The 23,562-nt window shown below is 44.0% G+C and overlaps 1 protein-coding gene across 1 annotated transcript in view; it reads right to left on the bottom strand.

Annotated features, from left to right (window-relative positions):
• Positions 1–11,741, bottom strand: part of PGBD5 (piggyBac transposable element derived 5) — a 71,229-nt gene extending 59,488 nt beyond the window's left edge. Inside the window, exon 1 of the mRNA XM_085055450.1 lies at positions 11,057–11,741. Within this exon, the coding sequence (XP_084911576.1) occupies positions 11,057–11,735 (679 nt within the window). The 5' untranslated portion in view covers positions 11,736–11,741. The remainder of the gene's footprint in view (positions 1–11,056) is intronic.
• Positions 11,742–23,562: the final 11,821 nt, after the last annotated feature.

Below are 23,562 nucleotides of genomic sequence, written 5' to 3'. Positions count from 1 at the left end.
TTGGATACCTGTACAATTTGTCAACAAGGAGTAGATACTACACTGGAAAAGGCAGAGAACTACTACTAGAAGTAGGGGTGTATTCTTGCAAGGGAAGATTGCGAAGAAATATGATACTTTCTTTTTTTTAGCCTGGGGGAAAAAAAAGAGAAGAAAAAAAAGAAAACAGGAGAAAGAAAAAAAAAAACCCACAAGAAAACTAAACAGCAAATCTCTTTAAATATACTTCAGTTAAATATCAGGAAAAAAGAAGATCTAAGTGCCAAAAAGTAGTCTTTGAAGATGAAACCATTTTATAATGCTCACAAAGAATTGAAGAAACAACCTTCTTATACCTAGTCCGTGAACTGAAAAAACATGGGGTAGACATTCTGTTGCTCTTTCTTGCCAAGACACGTTACATGACCATCAGTTATTGCAGGTGTCTGCACTATGACTGAGCTGAGCCTCGTCCAGACCTGTGCTTGCCTTCCGCCATGGTTATGGTCTTATGATCTACAGAGGGTTATGTTAGGATTCAGTCATAAGGAAGCTCTTTATACCTCAAAAATTGTCAGGAACAAAGGCAAGTACAAACCCAGGCACCACTGGATGATGCACTGCCTCCAAGGTGTGGCATTGCTAATCTCACAGGTACTTGGGCAATGTCATATCAGACATCCCTAACAGAAGCAGATTAGTGCTTTGAACATAAAACAGGAGTCAGACTACATCATTTGAGTAGATATGCAAGATTCATGGACACACAACTCATTACCATAGAAGTGAGTGTGGAAACAACACCCTAAGTAACCATCAAGAGCGCCTGGGCCACTTTCTGGGACAAAGGGAAGGAGTGAGTTTTGCCTTAACAGATCAAGCAGCCTTCTGCAAGCACGCAGCAATTTCCCACAAGCTGCACAGCCTTCTCCCTTCTCCAGAAGTTGACATGGCAGATGCAAGCAGCAAGTCCTTTGCATAGTACTCCCAACATTCAACTTCCTGCTAAGCAGCTTCCTAGTTCATCTTAACCAATCTAAAACAAAGGAAAAGTGTGCTGGAAGGGACTTCAGGAAGTCCTTCAGTCCAAGGCCTCTATCCCCATTCAGCACACATACTGGGTGTCAGTCTGTTACAACAGATACAACAGGTTAATGACACTTGTTCTTAGGTTTTCAGTGACGCATTTGTCTTCTGCACCACTGCACTGTCTGAGAGTTTCTATCATGTCTGATTCAATTATCCATCAATTTATACCCATTATTCCTCATATTTAGTTTTCAGAGCAGGTAAGGCAGATAATTCCCTTCTCTATAATAGCTCTTTTACTTACCCATATGGCCCTTTGGCTTAAAACCTGAATACTAAAAGGTGGCCAACTTAGTAGATTATCTGCTTCTCAGTCCTTTCTCTTCATATTTTAACTATGTGCTTCTCACCTGGGTTGGCAAACCAAACTCTCACTCCTAAGTCGCAAAACAGTCTCATTTCAAGTCTGGTACACTCAACTGTTTGGATGTTTGCCTTTTAACAACAGCATGACACTGAGTCGCATTTGTCTGGTGATCAGCTTCAACCACCAGTTCCTTTTCCACTTAGACAGTTCTTCCTCTCCATTTTCCACTTCTGCTGTTAGTCAGTGCTGCCTTCACACTAAGTATTTCCCTCTTGCACCATGCCATTGTGTTCCTTGCACCAGACCATTTCAGGCTATCAAGAATCTTGGAAATTCCCAGCTTGCTCTTCAGTGTACATGGAATCACTCCCAACTTCATGTTATCTAAAGGTTTAATAAACATATTTAAGAAGCCCAACTCTATTCAGGAATGTGCTTTCAAGTTCCTATTACAATAAATTAAAAATCAAAGTAAAAAATAAAATTAAATGAAATTAAGTAAAAATAAAAGTAAAAATATCTCATGAGAACATTTAAGCTTTGGCCACATCTTTATGCCACACATTTTTGGAGATGCTGTGCCAGACCTACCCAATTCAAACGGAGACAGGCAGGCATTTGCAGTAATGAAAAATTTTAGTGAGAGTACCTGAGAGGCATTAGATGGTTTTTATCCAATCAGATATTTCTGCATCTGCCTGCTTTGCCCCACAATATATTTTAATGTCTGTTAGATTTGTTGCAGCAGACCTAGTGTAATGCAAAGCACAATGAGAAACTCAGAGTCAGTACTGCAAAGATGGTTCTTGCCTCAATTTGCCTCCGATTCACTACAGAAAACAAGACAGTAAGTCTGCCATGGAACACAGTGACCATGGGGTCCTCCACAAGGCTCAGCTAACTCCTAACTTTGCGCAATGACTCTGTGCACCAAAACCACCACAGGTTTGTTTCATACACAAGAAATAAACACCAAAGGTACTCTGAACCAAAAAAAACTTGCAAGGCACCTATGAAACAAAGGTAACGACAACACAGCACTATCTCCCAGTTGCTCTGCAGCAGCAGCCAGGCTCCCCATGGCTGAGAGGAGGGATGGCTACCAACAGCCTGAGCTGCAGGAACAGGGTACAGAGAACCCACTGCCACTGGGAAGTGGGCTGGAAGAATGGTTCAACTGAGCACTGACAAATACGTTCTGAACACTTCTTTGTGGAAAAACCATGACAGAAAGTTATGGCTTTTGCCAAAGAGTTTGTTTCAAGGAGCTGCTGCCAGTGCCCCAGGGTCACCACCATGCCTGACTGGCCCTGCCTGGCCCTTCTGGCCCAGGGCTCCACATCAGCCCCACAGGGCCACCAGCCCCCACCCCAGCACGACCATGCTCCAGTCAGCACAGCCCAGCCCTGCTGTGGGCCCACCTGCACACCCACATCCTGATCCAGCCTCAGCCTGAGCCCCCCAGTGCCCTCAGCTGAAACTGTCCTGGCCAAGGTGGCAGGAAGGTCCTGCCTGCCAAGCCCTGACCTGACAGACCCCCAGGGGCACAATGGCAGGGGGCTGCTCTAGAGGTTGGACAATCTCTTAGACCATCTCTGATGTCAGTTTAAGTGTGAGTCATTACCCAGTAGTACAGAAGCAGATGAAGAAAGGCCTTTTTTGAGATGTCATTCCTTATTCACCAACTACAACCTCATCAAGTGGAAAGACCATTCCATGTCATTTACTCTAAAACCCATCACTCTTTTCCCAACAGGGGAGGTTTGTGGTACACCTAAAGTCATACATTAAAAGAAGGAACTGAAAATACTTGCAACAGTGTTAGCACCACGATAATAGCTACAGATCACTCAAATGCACTCCAAGTCTTAGCTTAATTTCTTTTAATCTCAAAGTCAGCGACAAGAGGGAACTAGATCTCCAAGCATAAACCTTCAAATACTGTATTTTTCTCCATCTCAGAACAACCACTAACTACATAAAGGACAAGAGTAAGGAATAATCATAAAGGTCAAAAAATGAGAAAGTCTTCCGCTTAACGAGGTCTTCTCATCTAGTTATCCTTTTCAGGAATACAGTTCAGAAAGCTAGAAGCCCTTTGAAAGGCTAAATAAGAACTTATATCCACATATGTATTTATATCCATAATGCAACACATCCAGCAAGAGAGATGCAAGATCATCTTGTATTTTTCAAGATCATCCAGGGAATCCCTTGTCCTAAACCAAAGGTGGTTCATTATTACTTGGCTGCTGCAGCAAAAGGTTTACGAACCAACACCGTGTTCTCTGGGGAGGGGTGGCCACCTCTTGCCTTGTAGTGCAGTTGATCTGTTTACCCTGTACTGGGACAGAGTAAGTAAAACTAGACCCCCATTCCAAATGCCATAAACCACACAAATTTATGAAAAGCAAGTCCTGCTTGACCAACCTAATCTCCTATCACAAGGTGGCATGCTTAGCAGATGAGAGAAAGGCTCTGGATGTAATCTACCTAGACTTTAGCAAAGCCTTAATAACCACTTCCCACAGCATTCCCCTGGAGAAACTGTCTTCCAGCAGTGTGGAAGAATGTACTCTTTGCTGGGCAGAAACCTGGCTGGATGACAGGGCCCAGAGAGTGGTGTTCCCCAGAACACCACATTGGGACCAGGCCTGTTTAATATCTTCACTGACAACCTGTACGAGGGGATTGAGTGCACCCTGAGCAAGTTCACAGATGACACAAAGCGCGGTTTTTCCCAAGTGACAACAGGAAACAGCCTCAGGTCATGCCAGGAAAGGTTTGGATTGGATATTAGAATTTTTTTTTCACAGGAAATATTCTAAAGCATTGGAACAGACTGCCCAGGGAAGTGGTGGAGTCACCATCCCTGGAAGTGTTCATAACACCTATGAACATGGCACTTGAGAATGTGGCTTAGTCGTGAACATTGTGGTGGTGCTGGGTTGACAGTTGGATTTGATGATCTTAAAGGTCTTTTCCAACCTCAATGATTCTATGATTCTGTATCTGTAATAGCACACATGTATGAGTTTCAATACATGTAGCCTCTTCCAAGTAGTTTTCCTGGGCATGAACTGACAAGACAATTGCCCAAGCCCTCTGTCAGCAGCAGACAGCACCATGACATCAATGGGAACAGCCACACACCCACAGCTACATGCTGACCCCTAGCACTGCACACCTACAGGTGGTACCCACTCAAAAGTTAACCAGCATCTACCTTTCCAAAAAAAGCAGAGATGACTACATGCACTGGATAGTCAGACTTTCCACAACAGTGAATTTTGTAAGTAACTTAAAAGAAGAAAGATATTCTCATTTTTTGCTTCAATTTAATCTTTCATACACACCCACCTCCCTGCCATATGTAATCAGAAATGAATCACAGTTACAACAGCAGCTGCTTCAAGTCTTTTTCTGCATTTTCTCCACTAGAAATAACACCTTCAGTTGTGCCCACTGATGGGCTCTCTGTATCTTTTCTGTCAGTCCAATAATCTTCCTGTCCAACACATAGCTAATTGCCCCATCCATACAGACACATACACAATACTCCTCTTCTGTGTCTCCTGTGTATCCCTCTCTAACATGATTTTGGCATCCTTACAGCGTGCCTCATCAGCTACACTTCAATTTGCCCAGTTTGCAGCTGCATGGTTACAGCTCTGTGTTGCTTGCTGAATAGAAGTTGCTTGGATTTGTTCTTTGTACTTCTTAACAGCACGTATGGTTTATCAATACAGGTCATGCAAGTCCCTAATGTCATCCAAGAAAGCAGAATCAAGAGCATGTTTTCTATCATGTTACATTAATACCACTTGTTTTCACATAAAATAAGGAGATAGTTCAGGAGTAATTTATACAGAAACAAAATAAGGTGTGGAGCTTTCCATGCCTATTTTCCTGCAGTCTGTCAATCAAGGACTCTGGCTTAATTTTTAAACAACCTACTCAGGTATGACTTCATCCATTTTCACACAGAGACAGTGACTGGTTAGCATCCTGTTCTTTAAGGAATATGAAGTGGGAGCTTGAATAGGCTCCTGGAAACAATGTCTTGCTACAAGGAAGTGAGATGTCAGATGATAGCATCCTCATGCATTTGTCTTAGCCATGCATTCCTTTTGAGTCCATCTGCTCTGTTTTCTAATAACATGCCCAATTTTTGGCAGTACTCAAAATAATGAGCTATTGCAGTGATTATACTCCACTGACCTCTACTTAGGATGTGTAACTATATCCACGATCACCTTCCTTTTGGGAAATATCTTGTATTTCCAAGCTGCTAAATCCATCTACTCCAAAATTTTTGAAGGTTGAGCACAGGAGGGAAGCAAAACTCTTATATGAGCACAAACACCTAAGAGACATTTCCAGCTTCTTTCAAGTCTGTGGCATCCAGGACAACTTCCTGTGACCTAGCAGTCAATACAGAGTTAGAAAGTCAACTCCACTATTAGCATCCTCATTAGACTGAGCAGAGAAGCTGACTTCCTCTCTAGGCTGGCTTAAAGGTATGCTGACATGGAAATTGTTTGCTGTACTGTTTCTGAGATGTTGACTAAAGGACATGAGTAGCTGTAGGAACTGATCTACTTTAAATGACCCCATCAGTAGCTGCAAGGAGAAAAAGACTCATTTTATGCAGTAACAGATCTAGGAGCAAACATGCTTTTTCTCTGTGTCTAGACAGTGTCAATGGAGAACACCTTAATCTGCAGTACTTATAGACTTTCATGTCTCAAGTACTGCTAAAACAGATTCTCTTTATAAAAGCAGAGAAAAACAGTGGTTTGTTGGGGTTTTTTTCCCTGTTAAGTCTATCTAAATACTAGGTTATTCCTCAAATGCATGTTTCAGGCAGAGGTATGGGCAAAAGAGGCAAGGGAACAGAGATAGCTAAGCTGCACTAAATTTTTTAATCAATAAGGTTGTCATGTGCACTTTGTTCTCTTCAGTGACGATGGAAGCAGGAAAATGTGGTCTAAAGCCATTAAAACCTCCTGAAAAGCACATCTAGATTTCATAAGATATGAGATATTAAGCCTTTGCAAAATTCACTTATTTAGCAAAACTTCAAGATTTTAAGTCATCTTATAAAGGCTTTGCAAAGTATTAGTGTACATCTTTGAGATGTATTTATCACATCTTCCTGCAAGTGTTGTGATACTGTCATTATAAGTAATTTCTAAGTAGAAAGCAAGAACAGATTATACAGATATGCATTTTTTCCCCAGTATTTTCCATGGTTATGCAAGCCAAAGGCAGCAAAGTTCTCTGATGACATAAATAAGAGCAAATATCAGCATCACTTTATCCACTTACAGTCAGAGAATTTGGGCCAGATATTTCTGAAGCAGAATCTCACATAAGTGACTAAGTAGCTTTCATTCTTTTCTTACTCTGGAATCTTTAAATATTGACATCAATCTAGTGAGACTAATGCCTTCAGATTCTATTCAGGACTTGAACCAAGAGCTCCTGCACTGTTTGGTGGTAGCATGTATATGGCCCTCTTTTATGGTCCAGCCTGACCCAAGAGCTTTTCCTCCAGGCTCCTTGCTGCTAGAATGCTGCCTTCCCATCTGGCTGCCCATGCTCTTGGGGACGGAAAATACTAAGAACTACTTTATAAATTTGCTTAAACTTCTTCAAGGTGACAAGATTGCTAAACATGGTCTAAGCAGCTTCCTCCTGAGAGCATGCTTTTACACAGGAGCATGTTCTTTAAAGATGGCAACTTATGGCACACTGAGTGTTTCAGGGAAACTCTCTAAATCCATAAAAGCTATTTTCACTGCCTAAATGCAACTCAAAGAAGACCTGCTATGCTCTTTCAGCAAGGAACATTCTTAACATTCTGTCCTGAGGTCTATGCTTAAGAACAGGGTTTGGAGGGCATAGAAAATGAAGGAAACAGCAGCACTAATTGCCTCTATCTTTGAGGACTTCAACTTTAACTTTTGCTTAGATTGCTCTGCTGTTGCTGCCACTCTAAACACACAACTATAGCATAGCATCCTACCAGTAAGAAGGGCTCTTACATCCAAGGTCAAGTTTTCTGGTTGCTGAACTACATGGATATAAGATGTATTGGACCTTAGGAAGAAAATGCCAGCTACCTCAAATCAGGAACATCAAGCTGCAGCAATATCAGGATAGTTGCACCTCCAAAGACCCACCATGAACCAAGACCAGAAGCAACAGTGCCTCTATGTATTACAGAACAATTCCTGGACAGATTGTTGAGCTAACAAGAGAAAGCACCACTCAGACACCCCACTCCCAGAGACTGGAAGAGTACACCAATTAAGTCTGAAGCAGGAGAATCCAGAAATGAAGGGCTTGTGTTGAGTTACTGGCACATACTGGCTTGTAACAGTTGTCATTTGCTCTCTCTCCCCCCTTTTCAATTATGCTTTCCCTATCCTAGTAGCAACTTGTTCTCTTATTCTTTCCTCATTCTACAACTAGATCAGGAGCAGCCAGGTGCTCTTTGTGAAGGAAAGGCATTTCAGCAACTGCCCCAAGACCTCCTATCCTTTACTCACATCCCAGTACCTCAGAACTTACACTACTGCTTTGATATTTGTGGCAGACACTTGTTTCCTCAACCTGTTTTAATTAGAACTACACAGTACTACAAGTTACCAGTTTAAAAACCAGGGCATCAAATCATATGGCTGGGCTTTTTCTCAGTAGCTGAAAGAATGATTTGTATAATAGTTTAACAGGAAATAAAGTGCCAGCAAGCCATCTGTTCTAACCTCTATGTTAAAGTTAACAGCTATTCTGGATTTTAACAAAGGCAGTCAGCTAAAACTATTAACGTTGTTTTTTCTTTTCCCAGGGAATCTAAGCACCCACTATTTTTATTAAATAGAACAGGAACAATAGGAACTGAAGATCCCTGAAGAAGGAGCAGCAAACAAAGATCTGGGACACAAACAGCACTAGCAATGCCAGTAATGCCAGCCACTCATCTCCTTGCATGTAAGTCAAGCCAGACATGTTCCATTTTGTCAGAACCTGCCGCTCAAGCAAGGTGAGCATCACCACGCGTACATGCGGCGACTGACTGCAGATTAAGGACACAGTGAACCATCTAACACACTGCCAGCAGCCCCCATCTGGGTCTCGAGCATACTTCTGGGATGAAGTATCAGTTAGCCTGTCTGTGCTCAAGAGTAATTCTACAAATGGGTACAACACTTTTTAAAGAGATAAGTTTAATATTGAGGCTGGGAAGGAAAAGGAAGTATTAAATAATTTATTCAAAAGAAAAAAGGGAAGTGACAGTATTTTCTACTTGTAGTTTAAAAGACCACAAGTTTTATAAGTGTCTCTTTAGTTTTTCTCTTGGGAGCTCTAGCTCATTCTCATTACCTAACTCAAACCTTTTACTCCTCCACACCTTCCCTTTCATGAAGGGGTAGTCTCTCAAACCAAAGAGCTTGATACTAGGTTTGCCCCTAGTCTGATTCAAAGATTTATTTCCATCACCAATGAGGCTGCCATTTGTCTTCTGGCATCAGATGATGTCAAGTACTTGCCCCTAAGCAAACTTCAAAATCATGACCGAAAGGCCACACTCTGAAGTTTTGGTGCTAACCAAAGATAAAAGTTATCTCAGTCTCATGTAAACCTATTCCTTTTAATCTCAGAACCTAGAAAGAAAGGAACTTACATCCAACACATTTGAACTGAGAATACCGTTTTGTTAGTGTTTTGTCTGACTCTGTATTTCTTGCTTGTACTGCCAAAGGGGCTGAAAGACACGCTGTCACTGCAAGAGACCTCAGTGGAGACCTCTTCCCTCAGCAGGTAAGGGTCAGAATGATGTCCAATGAAGCAACAATGGTGCCAGCACAAGTATGTGCTGGCATGACTCCGATGATGATATCTGCAAGGCCTAAAGCCAGTCAATCTACAAACTAGATTTATAAGAGCTTAGTTATATACAATGCAGTAGTTTCTATAGCTTGGAATTTGAGTACTCAAAAATAAAAATATCACAGAGGGTGCATGTTTCACACATATCAAATCATGACACTAACTGAACTTCTGCCAAACCAAATCATCATTCGATGAAGAGTATGCAGCATCTCTCATCATCATCATAATCAACAGAATGAAAGGCAGAAGTAACCTCTTCTGCATCTATTAGTGGGAGGAAATATTCACAGCAATATCCATGCACCTTCCTCAAGGGACATCTGCATTGTTTCTGTTAACCATAGATCAGACTCCTTTATTTCAAAGGAAGCACAAATTCCTGAATTAACAAGTCATCAACTCAACTCCTTTCCATACCAGTATTAAAACACTAAACCTGGTTCTGTGTTTAAAAGGATATTACTGTAATGATAAGAAAAATAAACCACCAAAGGTAGAGAAATAAAATTATAATCAATGACAAAATAGCATCACAAGGCTTAGAGTCCAGAACCTCATCTTAGATATGCTTATAAATAAGAGCCTTCAGTAAAACTTAGGAGCTCTTTACAGGGGCACATAACAGTAATTTTTAAGCATTTTACACAGTCCCGCTGCTTCTAGAGGCAAACACAGCTCCTATTTGCACATTTGTCAGAAGCACAACTGAACTTTCTCTGGGATCCAGTGCTAGCTCCATCCTCCTCCCCAGCCATCCCAAGCTGCTTCCTCAGATGGGTTTCTGCCTCCCCTATTGCACACATTTCAGCACACTACACCAAGTGCAGCAGTACTTTGGCATTTAACAGCAAAATGAAGGAATTGAACACCGCTGGAAAAAAGTGAAGACAAGCAACCTTAGGACAGGCCAACTGTCAGCCCAATTGACAGCAATCATCACATCCTATCCTGAGATGCACATGTTGAATTTCACATCCCAGCTCTCCATAACTATTAACCTTTTTCTGCAATGCCTTGGTGCTGTGCTACACAGTCAGCTTGGCTGTTGAGGCCTGCAGATATATATTATAATGGCTCCCTCGCCAAACCAGTGGTGCAACTCGCCAAACAAGCCAGTCCACGGAGACCTCCGTGCTGTGCACTGCTGCTGTAGGTCGCGCTGTGTCATTTCACCACTCTCCTGCTATTCGCTCTGGCCAAACGCCACGCAAGGAGGGCTAAGTTTAGGGACGGCTACACAGAAAGCCTTGCAGCCAGGGGGAACCCCAGTGCCAATCCCAGAGCCCGACAGCACAGCGCAGAGCGGGTGACCCGCAGCGCCCTGACCAGCGGCTTTCCCCACCTGCGAGAGGGGACGAGGAGCCACCCGCACACCGGAGCACAGCCCCGGCGGGGGCCTGGACACCCACCCTGCTGCGAGCAGCCGCCCGTCCGCTTTCCGCGGGGAGCCCGGAGCTGCCGGCGCTCGGGGCACTGCCACAGCCCCGCCGGGAAGGGATGCCTGTGACTAAGCACACGCGGCCTCTCCTCGCCTGGGCACGGCGGCCGGGCAGCGGGGCCTCTCCCGGGAAGGGGCCGGGCAGCAGGCACCTGCCGTGCCCCCGCCCGCAAGGCCCGGCGCCGGGCGGCAGCCCCAGCGGCAGCCAGGCCCGTAGGGGTTTTCCTCCCGTGGCCGCGCCGCGACCCGAGCCTGGAGCCGCGCTCCGGGCACCCCCCGCCGGCATCCCCACGGCCGCCCGGGCCCGCCGCCCCGACCCCGGCATCCCGCTCTCCTCGTACCGCTGCCATCCTTGAAATGAGGGGGTGGGACGTCTCGCAGCGACCGGGTCCAGCCCCCCTTCTCCGCTTCCTCCTCCTCCTCCATAGGGCCGGGGCCGCCCGGGACGGCGCTGCCGCCGCAGACCTGGCGCTGCCGCCGCCGCTCCGCCGGGCTGGCCGCCGCCCGGAGAGCGCGGCGCCGGGCCGCCCTGCCCCGGGGGCTTGGCACCCCCGGGCGCCCCTCGTCTTCATCGTCATCCTCCTCGTCCTGGGAAGAGGCGGCGGAGCGGGAGTCGGCCGAGGTGCTGTAGAAGGGGTTCCCGCTGCTGTCCTGGCCCGACTCCCCGAAGACGTCGTCGGAGATCTGCAGGCTCTCGTAGCGGGATCGGGCCGCCTCCAGCAGCGATAGCGCCTTCCTGCGCGCCGGCCCGCCGCCGCCCTCCGCCATCATCTCGGCCGCCGCCAGCAGCCGCCCGCGCTCCCCTCCGCCCGGCTCGGCCGGGTCCTGCGGCCGCAGGCAGCAGCCCAGCAGCAGGAGCGGCTCGGGCACGGCGGCGGGCAGGCAGCGAGTAGGGGAAGCCCCGCCGCCGCCGCCACCGGGGCTGAGCCCTGCCTCCCGCTCCCGCCCGCACCACCCGCCCCTGTGTGTGTGCAGGGACATGGGGGGAAGGAGCCAGCTCAACATCTCCAAGTACCACATCCAGCCAATTGCCGCGGCACTCCGCGCTCGGGAGGTGGGGTTATATGGGCGCCGCGGGCCGCCGCGGGCCGCCCACCGCCCGCCCCGCCGCCCGCCGCCGCTCCGCCCATTTAAAACCACAGCGCCGGCTGCCGAGGGGCCGCCGCTGCGCCCCGACGCCGGGAGGGGCTCCCTGCGCCCAGCACCGCTCCAGGCCCCTGTCCCCGGACCTGGCCTCTCTCCTGGCCCCCGGACCTAGCCACTGTCTCGGCCCCAGCCCCTGGTCCCGGCCCCGATCGCGGCCGGAGCTGTCCGCCGCCGCGGTGCTGGAGCCGCGCAGGACGGAGGAGGGAGCGCTGGCCGCGGTGCCTGCGGTGCGTCAGGAGCGCCCGCCGTGCGGGGACAGGGTGAAGAGCTCCCGCGGGCTGGCAGGAGAAAGGCGCCGAGGGGTTAACCCGGGGCGTTCGAGCCCCGACAGCGTGGGCAGGGCCACACGGCTCTTCAAGGAGGAGAGCGGGAGCAGTCGGGGCCCTCATGTCGCCGCCCCAAAGTAGGAGATGCAGCTCCAGCGCCGGGGCAGCCCTTGAAGGAAAGTGGGGAAGGTGCTGGAGCACAGGCCTGCAGGATACCTGGCACCTGGCAGGGCCTACCGCCCGGCTTGGGCTCCGCGGAGGCTTTGCACTGGCCTGGGGACACACACACACACACACACCCTCCTGCCCGTCCGGCTCTCTGCAGGGCGTGGGGCTCAGCGCCTCCGCTGCATGGTTTGGCTTCTCGAGTGAGCACACAGTGAAGTAACCATTCTTCCAAAGTTGCCACTGATTTAAAAGCAATGTCGTGGCACAAGGAAAACGAGGGAAGTGAAAACAGCCGTGCCCTGACTGGGTTAGTTAAACATGATTCAGAAGTATCCCTGGAGTAATCTAAGGATTTCATACAGCAGCTGATGCCCCTGGTCGTGCAGCAGTCAGAATGGTCTGTCTGATGCTACAGGAATGTCTGAAATCTCTGATCAAAGTTTATTATTTGCTATTGGGCATCCCGCTGTGCTGGTTACTGTACAAACACTCATTAGGACGACAGTCCTTCCCTCCCCTGTCAACAGCAATAGCAGCTATCGAGCCTACCCTTTCACAGCAGTGCTTTCAAAATAAACAGCAATTGGTTTCTGTGTACCGAGCGTATGCAACTGGGGGGAGCAGCATATTATTTGCATTTTTTGATGCAGACTTTCAGTGTGGGTTGGTCTGAAGATCTGTTAGTACTACCACTTACTTAACAAATTTTATAACACTGAATATTTCTGTATTTAAAAAAGGAACATTAATGCCCTTCTGATGATTCTCAAGGACTGTAGCACAATATGGAAAATTACAAAGTCTGTACTATGTAGGTATTTAAAAGACCAATCTTATGTTCTATTCAGAGATTTTTAAATTGGAATGGCTTCATTAAAACTTTAAAGTTGATATAATGTATACAGGCAAACCCAGAGAAAAGAATCCATCTTCTATGCATCCTTAAGTAAACAGGAAAGCCCAGTGTATTTTGAGTGGTGAGATTTAAGTTGCATTTATACTTTCAAAAATGTCAGAAGTGTCTTATTGATTGTATTAAAAAATTACAAAGTTTATATACAAATGGATTTTTTTAATTTTATTTTAAGCTCTGCCAACTTAGCCTGTGTGTTGAGCATTGCACTGGGTTAATTTCATCTCACTGGTCACCAGAAATCACAGCTGTCTAGGCCAAGCTATCCTTTCAATCAATCCATACCACCTTGTGTCTTCAGAATACCCTGACGGGAAGGCATGACTGGATATGCAGAACTTTTCTTGCTGGTAATGATGAGTTACCAGCTTGAACCTCATTAATCCAGTTTGCTGGGTTGGCATGTAGAAAACCACAGACTCTTCTTCACAAATGTTATCTGTTTTATATGGAGTTCCCATGAAACAAAAAAATAGGGATGCCCTTTGTTGACCTTCTCACACTATAGTTTTTAAGACTGAAGAAAAAACCACTTTAAACATATTGACAGGTTCTTTGTATTAGAGACATTGAAATAAACTTTTGATTTGTGGAAGGATGAAGGTGTCCATCCAGGTGATGTAGAGTTCACCTTGGCATCCAGATTCTATGGGAATGTCCATGGCTATTCAAATGTCTTCAAATTTGCTGACTCTTTCCTGTGAAGCACAGCAGCTACATGGACTGCTCCAAAGCTCAGGACAGAAAAAAAAGGTTTATCAGAATGGGCTCCCTGTAAAAGAATTCATGGGAACAGTCCAGAGACTGAAGAATCCCACATAGCCCTCTCTAGCTGCTGGTTGCAGCAAAGACAATGTCTCCCAACTCTTGCATGCTTCACACCAAAAACAGGCTCCCATCACAGCTGGCTGATGCACACTGACAGAATCTTCCCTCCTAATGGCAAAAGCTTAAATTTTCATTTTTTTAAGAGAGTGCGGGACACAAGAGCTCTGGGAGGAGACCACTGCATTGATGGAGAGAGATGGGGCTGACCCTTTCATCTACCAATTTAACATGATATTTAAATGATGGAGTCTGCTCCCATACATGCACATGCAGTTTTTATTGATAGAAATTTCAGCTCTTTCAGCTCCTCTTTCAGCTTTTTCTATACAATGACAAGTCCATCTTCTGCTTGTCCCACAGGCAGAGAAACTGCTTTAGTTTCTCATGCATGCATGGGAAGATCACTTTTCTGAGACAGGACTGTAGAGGCTCCCACACAGGGCTGCATACCTAAGGTTTTGGCTTGCCTTATGGTCTAAGACTTAGGTTTTCATGTGTTGCCATCGGGCCAGCCACAGAAACTGACGACTGGATTACTGTAACCCAAAATGAGTGTTCTGGATTGTGAAAATTGCCATGTACGACATGCTACAAGTCATTTGATCCAAAATGATTGCAGAGGCACAAAGATATGATGGATGGTTCTAAAAATGGTTACATCGGTCCACTGGGTTTTTATGAACGTCAAGAAAACCATCACCAGCGGTGGTATGCAGTTGAAAGATCTAATTATATAAACCTAATGGAACGTTATAAACATCACTGTTTTCTCTGGAATCACTTAAACTTGTGTTTAGCTGCAAGAAAACACTACTAGAGTAAATGTACTTTTGTAGTTATGGCAACCTGTGGATCCACTTTTAATTTGTCTACAGAGAAAATGTTTGGGGCTTTTTCCTTGAAGTTTTCTGGTTTTATTGCAACAGAAAAGATGTCTTTGGTACACTCCTTCTGACCCTGCCAATCTTCATGGTTAAGATTATGATAGTGGGAAATCCTATGTTTCTCACTTTTCAGTAACTTACTCTTCATAGTTAGCTCTTTGAGGAAAGGTCTTGTGCCATCTTCCACCATATTTTACACTGTCAAACCTTGGTCTAGATGCAACAGAATATTGATATTTCTGTTTCCTACCTAAGCTTCCTCACTTCCTATTAATTTTGCCAAGTTTGTAGACCTAAGCCCTGGCGTGTGCCTGGTCCTTTCATGGCACAAATACACCTAGATGGAATAATATTTAACCAGATTACAAAATTATTCTTTTCTAATCCCTTGTACTGAAAGTGCAGTCCAGAATCTGAATTTCAAACTGTCTTCGTTCTCAAGGCCCCACTAAAAGGAATCTGTAGAGTTGGAGTTGAGCTGTTTATCCAGTGTGAGGTCAATAGGCTTCAGTTCCCTCTTCCATTATTGCATGGCCTCAGAGGAATAGAAAAACTTGGGGGAAAAGCTTCATCAAGACTGAAAACAATAAGGAGTTGGAGCCAGTAGATTGTTTCCTCCCAAACCCGTGAAAAGAGGATAGGGAGGGACTATCCCATCACCTGGGAGAGATCATGTATCAGGCTGCTTCTCCATTTGATGTCCCTACTTTGCAGGGAAGAAATCTGTATGACCACAGCCAGTCCTGCTACAGTGCTCTCCACACCCTTCCACAAAGGTTTCTGTTATGTGTCTTGCAGTATGGCACAGGGAAAAGCAGCTCAGTAGGGGCTGATTTGCCACTGTCCTGCCCTGTGTAATGTAATGATCCATGCAGTTTGTTGTGGAGCTCTTTCTCATCCTCCCTGCAACTCTCCTGTTGGAAGTAACATTGATGTTACATGTAGGCTGTTTTTTCCTTTTAAATTCATGAAGTGTTTATAACACATAGCATGTTGGATACAATAAACATGCTTGTTTGGGTATTTCCTTTTTGCTTTCTGTTTTCCAGCTGCTTTTTAGAGTTTAAACACTGTATTTCTTGGATTGATATTTAACATTTCCCAAATATGATGTTGACCCAAAACTCAAGGGAAAAAACAAGCTGCTGTTTTCACATGAGACAAAGGGAATAAATATGTTTTTTCTTATAGCATAAAAGGGAGAAATTATTTTTGGCACTTCTAATACTGAAGCAAGTGTGGACTTAAAATTTAGCAGAGAAATTTCAGTGCTTCAGTAATGAATTTGATTTTCATCTAAAGAGCCCTTAGAACCATGTTTTGTGCATGCACACCACATTTTGAGCAAAAGCCGTATTTTGAACAAGTCTCACCTAAGCTCTAAAGGGAAAGATAAGGTGTGTTGCTCATGCATGCATGGAAAATCAGCTGTTTAATCAATAATTTATGGAGAGTCCATAGGGTGTACTGCAATGGTCTGCAAAAGCCCTTCCTTGCTCTCTGGCGTGGCTGTGAAGCAGAAGCTAAGTGCAGTAGGCCAGAAGCTCAGAGCTGTGCTGTCATTCAAAAATCAGAGTGCTGTAGGGCTACACTTACTTTTCCATTGAAAACCATGCAGTTTTGAAATACATTTTCCATTGAAACCATGCAGCGTTTTTCGAAGGGCTGACCCCGTGCACACACTTCACAGTAAGACCTGATGCGGTGAGGCAGAGCTCCGTGGGAGCACTGTTAAAGGCTGCAGTCCTTAAGCCAATGCTCTACAACAGTCTGTGTCCCCTGCAGTGTAAGTCGTGTTCAACTTTTGATCAACATGGGAGTCGAACCTAGAAAGTCCCTGGACTGGTAGTGTGGTACCTTCTGGAGGCTCTTGGTTTAGCTAGTCAGTTCAATTAAAACACACTACAGGATTATTAAGTTTGCGGGGCTTGGTGCCCAAAGTTAGTGATAGGAACTTTGTTCCTCAGGCCCTACAAGTCACAGTCAGGTCTGCGAGAACACTCCTTATCATAGAAATCACACATGCAAACCTACCTCTATTTCTACCATCCACAACCCTGTTTGCTGCAAATTATGATTTCAGATCTTATCCTTTATTTGTTCATTAGCTCGGTAAAAACATAATTGGTTTTTCAGGGAAAGCCATGTTGTGGCAACACATGAAAGAAATTACTAGAGAATGGGATGCCATCAGGCTGGTTCCTAGTTTGCTGTCTTGCATAGCATTTGCTTTGCCATGGCCATCCTTGCTTTATCACCACTGGTCTCCAGATTCCCAAATTCACTTTCTTGAGATGTTTCTGGAAGGATGCTTCAGCTGCCAAGTTGGGTGCCTGCTTGCTTGAGTGCATGCATACAGCCATATTCTGTGTATTTGCTCCACAGATAATAGTGATATCTTCCCATTGCAGCTCAAACTGGAGGATTCTTCCCCTGCAGAATGTGCTCATTCTTTCTGTGTATAAGCTCATAAATTTACCTTTCCAACACAGAAGTAAAGCGGTAAGATCATTAAACAGTGCAAACATTAATCTTTTATAATAAATATTTGATAATTAATGACTAATTTTAAATTACCATATTTATATTATTATTAAACTGGTAAATTTTAGAGTAATAATATAGTAAAATAATAAGTTATTGAAAAGAGGCCCTAAATACATACTAACGTTATGAAGGCCTCTTCTTGGAGACAGAAAACATAACCCATGAGTAGGTAGATGAGTACTTGAGCGACAAAACCAGTTCCTTGGGTTGTTTATCTCTGTCGTCTACCATCCCTTCCTTTTTCTATCAGGAAATGCATTCTGGTTTCCAGCATCTTTTTCTAAAATGCCCTTTAAAGCCACCAGGAAACAGAGTACCCTATCTGGCAGTTGCCAAGATGCATTGATTGCTCCAACCCATCAGTAACCTGTGCTAAACCTTCTCATAAGAGATTGGGGGTTTTTTTGTTTTTTTTTTTTTTGTTGTTGTTTTTTGGGGGTTTTTTTATTGGTGCTAGTAACTTGTCAGACAATTTTAATCCTATTCAAATGGGTAGTCCTTGAAAAGCAGTACAGGTTAGGTAAAATGAGTTTAGACTTACACTAAGTTGCATTTCATCAGACACCAAACAGATTAATTTATGTTTTGGTTAAAAACATCCCCCTTCATCACATTTTTATGGGATTCAGTTTCTTTCCAGAAGGGAAAAAAAAGGCTAAAAAGGCAAAATATCTTCTGTATAGGGTGATTTGAATTTCTTAAGGATCTGAAATGGAATCACATCTTCCCACAAAAACAGAGTAATGTTAGTCATGGACTGTAGCAGATGTCTGTTAGTCACCATTAAATTAGGAGAGTTTACCCACTCTGTTCAATCAGTGCAAACATAAGATAGAACAGTTCCCAATTAATTGTAGCAAAAGAAGTCTTTCAGAAGTTAAACTTTGATCATAAAAGAGGGCAATACTGAAAATGTGTGAGAGGACAGGGAAGAAGAGTGACAGACTGTTTTCATTAACAAAAATAATTGTTAATCTCAAAAATACCTTCTGTTTGACATCTGCCCCCACATGGGAGATCATTTCTTTTTCCTAGCAAAGGCTGAAAGGCTGAAAGGCTATCACAAAATAAGTGGGTTTTGCTCTTAAGGGTAATTGAACAGCTGCAGCAGTGAATGAGATGTACAAACACTTCCCATCTCTCAGGATTTGGCCCATCAAGTGGTCCTTTCAGGGCATGGAACTGGCTGCTGGCTCAGCACACTCTGAATTTCTATTCTGAGATGCACCGCTGGAAGCTACCAATTCCAGAAGCTGAGGCTTCTAAATAGCTTGTAGTGTTGTTAGAAATAGTATATTTAAAATACATCTGGAAAAAAATGTTTGTGATCTTCTGTCAGAAATGGCTTATTTGCATGCCAGTTTTTCTCCAAATATGCAGTCAGGATTCAAAAGAGGAACATTTCCAAAGAGCATTGTCAAGATAAAAATCAGATTTTTTGGTACTGCAAGATGAAGAAAATTATTAATTAAAATGCATTTTTAGACTCTCCCTCTATTTCATGCTGAAAATAATTTTACAAAAACAAAAGAAATAATACAAAGCAGTTTTTATGTCAGATTTATGCTCTCCCTTTGGTGTTTGTGTAGCTTAGATAGTTTGGTTAATGACTGTTACTTTCATTCAGATGGGCATGCCCTGACAAACTCCCTTGTTTCATCATCGCTCGGTGACCTTGTGTATTGGGTTGATTACATTTCAAAATAAGCTTAACATTTTCTTTAAAAAGCTTGTTCCAACTGAGAAAATGTGAGAACATTGTTACATCATGGAATCCTGTTCTGAGCCCTTTTTTTTTTTTTTGCAGGCAGATGATGTAGTCTGAGAGGCATTAAAGCATAGTGACCGCATGCAGCAACCTCAAGCCAGAGAGCTGTTCTTCCATGTGTGCTGTGTCATTGCTGCATGGTGGATCACTGAATGGATCACCACTGCAGAGAGCTGCTGGCAGTGCCCCAGCTATTGCACTGCCTTCTTCCTGACAGTATCAACCTAGAGGTTAAATCCAACATATGAGCTATAAAGCCATTGTTTCTTGTTGTATCTCAGTTTATTGCAGCACATTGTCTCCTGGTGGGGAGCTACTTGCTGCTCACTGAGGCTTCATGGCAGAGCAGTCCATTTCTCAGACCTTGGAACATATCCTAGTGGCTTTGCATGGGGATTGCTCTTCTTAAATCATCAGACTACTTGTAGAGATCAATTTTGTCTTTGTACTCATTCTGGCACTGATCAGACACTCAAGTTGTAGTTTGTCTGGAGATTTACCATGGTTTTTCCATCAGAGCATTGTCCAGCTAACAGAACTCTACAAAAATCAGGCAGAGAGCATTGACCTGGATTGGAATAGGCACCTTCTATGACATCAGGGTATCAGTCTTCCCCACTGTCTGCTTTCTCAAAAAAGGGACAAAGAAAATGCAACTTTTTTCATGTTCTTTTTGTATATATATGGAAAAAATCCTGCTAGGTGAGCACTCTTTTGCTGAGATTGTTTTTTTGGCAGAGATATGTATGCTGAAAGCAGCAGAATGTTCATGGAAATTCAGCTATGACTATAAATATGTCAGCGCTTCATGTGTCATGTCCTAGTCTGCTTAATTTCATGAAGTAGATGAAAAACTACAGTGGGTAAAGTGTTTACTAAATTTTGGAGGCACAGTGATATTTGTCAGGTAGTTAATTATTACTCTTTCAAAGCTGGTCTGTAACATGGAGTCCAGCATAAAAGAAAGAGAAAGAAGAGAAACACTTCTGAATGCCAGTTGAGTTATTGAAGCTTAAGATAGATATTACGCAAAATATTCCAGCTGCTTGCTGTCAAACTGTTCATTTGTGCACTGCAGTGTCTGCTTAACTTTTCCTTACTTGGGCCACCTGCCTTTTCAAAGTGTTTTATGTGTAAAATAAGCCCCTGGAGAAGACTGCACAAACAACCGAAGGAAATATGGTGCTATTGTCCTGATTTATACCACATCTTCATTTTTTTTCACCTTCTCCATTTTGCACAGCTATTGTCTGGGAAATCTGCTGTCCTAGATGAGGCCTTCCTTTGCTGTCTGTAGGCTGAGGACACACTGATTCCCTGCATTTCCTTTACACACAGCCCTGAATAGGTTTGTCTCTCGTTTGGCCCACCTGTCTCATCAGGACCAGTAGGGGTTTTTGTTACTGATTTAAGTAAGCATAGCCTCATGGACTTCATTTTCCTTGTAAGGTTCCCCTTGTAGAATATTTGATGTTAGGAGTCTTTTCCCATGGTCGCTTGCTCTTTCTGTTTTGTTTTGTTGGGGTTTTTAAAAAAATCCTCTTGTCACACCCCCACACTCCTCCCACTCCCCCCTACCATGCTCAAAATATAGAAAAAAATTCACAAATTAATATCACTTCCTGGCATGTGTTTGGGGAGCAATGAGGAATCAGGAACTGACTGACTTAGATGACAAAAAAATATCTTGTACATTTTTGGATTCATAGTAATTACTCTTAAAAAAACGTTGCATGGCTTGATTTCCCCTCTGGTCGTCCTTATTAGAGGATCGCTACAATTGCAGAGGGAACATTCTCTTCTGACTGTGATTCCTTACCCATTAAAGAGGGGAAGTCATGCTGCTCTGTAGACACAGCCTTCCTTCTCAAGCTGTGCTGTACTCACAGGCATGGTCTTAAATAGCCATTGAGACACCAAGAAATATCCCTGCGTAACTCTGTACCTGCCATTCCTGGGACTCCATTTTCCTATATAATCCATGTCATTGCCTTCCAGAAAGAAGGCAAAATCGAGTTCATAATTTCTTCCCATTCTCAGTTACTGCTGCTAGGCGTCTGAACAACTGTCTTCTCCAGGAAAATTTCTCATCCACTTTTGCATCCTGGATATCTTCAACTACTTCAGCACCTACTAACAAGGTGATACCTCAGGAACACACTGACAGTATTATACCCTCTCCCAAAGACAATAAGTCTTAGCAGTACTTAAAGACTGGCATGTAAATTACATTACTCTGGGGTCCTGAACTTTTTAGTAAAGTAGGCATTTGCTGCAGGCAGCTGCAGTACAAGTCAAACCAATTTATTTAACATAGATTAATAATTTGATACAATTATTTTCCAAGGACACTTGCTAGGGTTATTTTTGAATGTTCACTCATTTCATAGCCCCAAATATACTGCATGATGAAAGTAGCTGGATTTATACTTTTAAGCCATCTTTGTTTAATTTCAACTCCATTTTTTTCTAAGCAGAGACTCTACAAAGATGAGCAGAGGTCAAATCATCAGCTGTTGGCTGCAACGCTGTCCCCTTTCTTCTAGTTCAGCAAGCTCAAATCCCGTAAATCTCCTTGATCTTGAAATACACAAAAGCACACTGAAAGCTAAAAGAGAAACTGGAGCATTTAGCTGTCTTGGAAATGCATTTCCAAATATATATTCTGTAAGATTTATCTTACAAAGCTTGTTAAACAGATGTGTTCAGTATTGGGCATCTTTTGTCTGGTGGTTTAAGTAAAGAGACATTGATTCCACTGAAAGAAAATAATAAGACTACTGACAAAAGAGCTGACTGTATATATGCACTTCTTTAGGAATGAGGGCATATATATGAATTTCTGTAATTGTGGAAAATCACAGAATCACAGAATAGCTAGGTTTGGAAGAGACCTCTGGAGGTCATCCAGTCCAGCTCCCCTGGCAGGGTCAGGGTCACCTCGAGCAGGTGACACAGGAAGGTGTCCAGGTGGGTTTTGAATATTTCCAGACAAGAAGACTCCAGGAGCTTCCTGGGCAACCTGTTCCAGTGCTCTGCCACCCTCAATGTAAAGAAGTTCTCCCTCATGTCGAGGTGGAGCTTCTTATGTTTTCATTTATGGCCACTGCTCTTCACCCTGTCACAGGGCACCACCAAAAAGAGTCTGGCACCAATGTACTCATATATTAAGGAAAATCTGTCTACTTCTTCATCACATAAACATACTTATAATTTGCCACACCAATGAATGGTTGCTTGTTCATGAGGATATGTGTTTGCAGCAGCTACTGAGATCAATCAATAGGTTAAGCCAGATAATCTGGGGGAGGTAACAGTGATTCAATAATGCTCAGCCCTATTAGCCTTATATGGCCATAAAATATATATTGAGCATGTCAGGGAAGCCTCCATTTGTCAGCACTCTCCTCTGCCTTGTGCACAGAATGGGAAGCAGCACAAAAATGCAGGTTCACCAGGCTTGTAGCCTGGATCCCATGAGACACTGACAAGATCCACCTTATCTGTGCCCCTTTTTCCTTCACAAAGGCTCTGCCACGTTCTTTCAGAGACTCACTTCAGACACAGCAGACAGCCAGCTGCTGGCTGGACGCATTGTTCCAGCAGTGACAGCCAGCTCGGAGTGGCTGGATGTATGCCCATCACATTAATTAAGAGATCAGTGCTGCCACTGGGTGATGGGTGTGTCAGGCTGCTTGACATAGAGTGCCAGATGCCACACTCAGTTGCCACATGAACATCCAGTCACCAGACAGGTGTTGTGCCGTATTTTTGCTCACTCCATCAGAAGCATCCCTCTCTGGCATGAGCATGGAGCCTCCTTTCTATAAAAGCTCTTCCGGTCAGGGTTTCAGATATCTCTGTCACTGTCATACCTTTTCTGCATTAACTCAGAAGCAAAACTGATTCCCTTGATCAATTCTGAATGCAGAATACACCCATCCATCTCTTATTTCTTTCTCCTATTTCTGTTTTCATATTGATCTCTGCTGCCACAAGAAAGTCTGTGAGATGTAGACATGATATTATGAAGCTGGAAGATAACAGTCACATTTCGTCATCCCTGAAGGCATTCTCAGCATTGTGCAAAAGCTAAAAAAGGATGAAACCTTAGGAAAACTAGTTGATATTTCAGTTCAGGTTATGACATACACGCTAAAAGTGTAAGGCTTATTATGATGTGTTTTCAGGACAAATCAATACCCACAAATTCCTATGAAAAAGGTGAAGGATGTGGGAGGATTACAGTGGGAATGGTGACCTGCAGGAGGGGAAGAGGAAAAGAAAGGGAGTCCCAGCAAGAGGGAAGGAAAGAAAATAAGAATGA

The sequence above is a fragment of the Lichenostomus cassidix genome, chromosome 3 (assembly GCF_008360975.1).
Source record: "Lichenostomus cassidix isolate B80296 chromosome 3, HeHo_3.0, whole genome shotgun sequence".
Lineage (NCBI taxonomy): Eukaryota > Metazoa > Chordata > Aves > Passeriformes > Meliphagidae > Lichenostomus > Lichenostomus cassidix.
The sequence above is the reverse complement of the archived record's forward strand: the minus strand, read 5'-3'. Positions and strand labels throughout refer to the sequence as shown.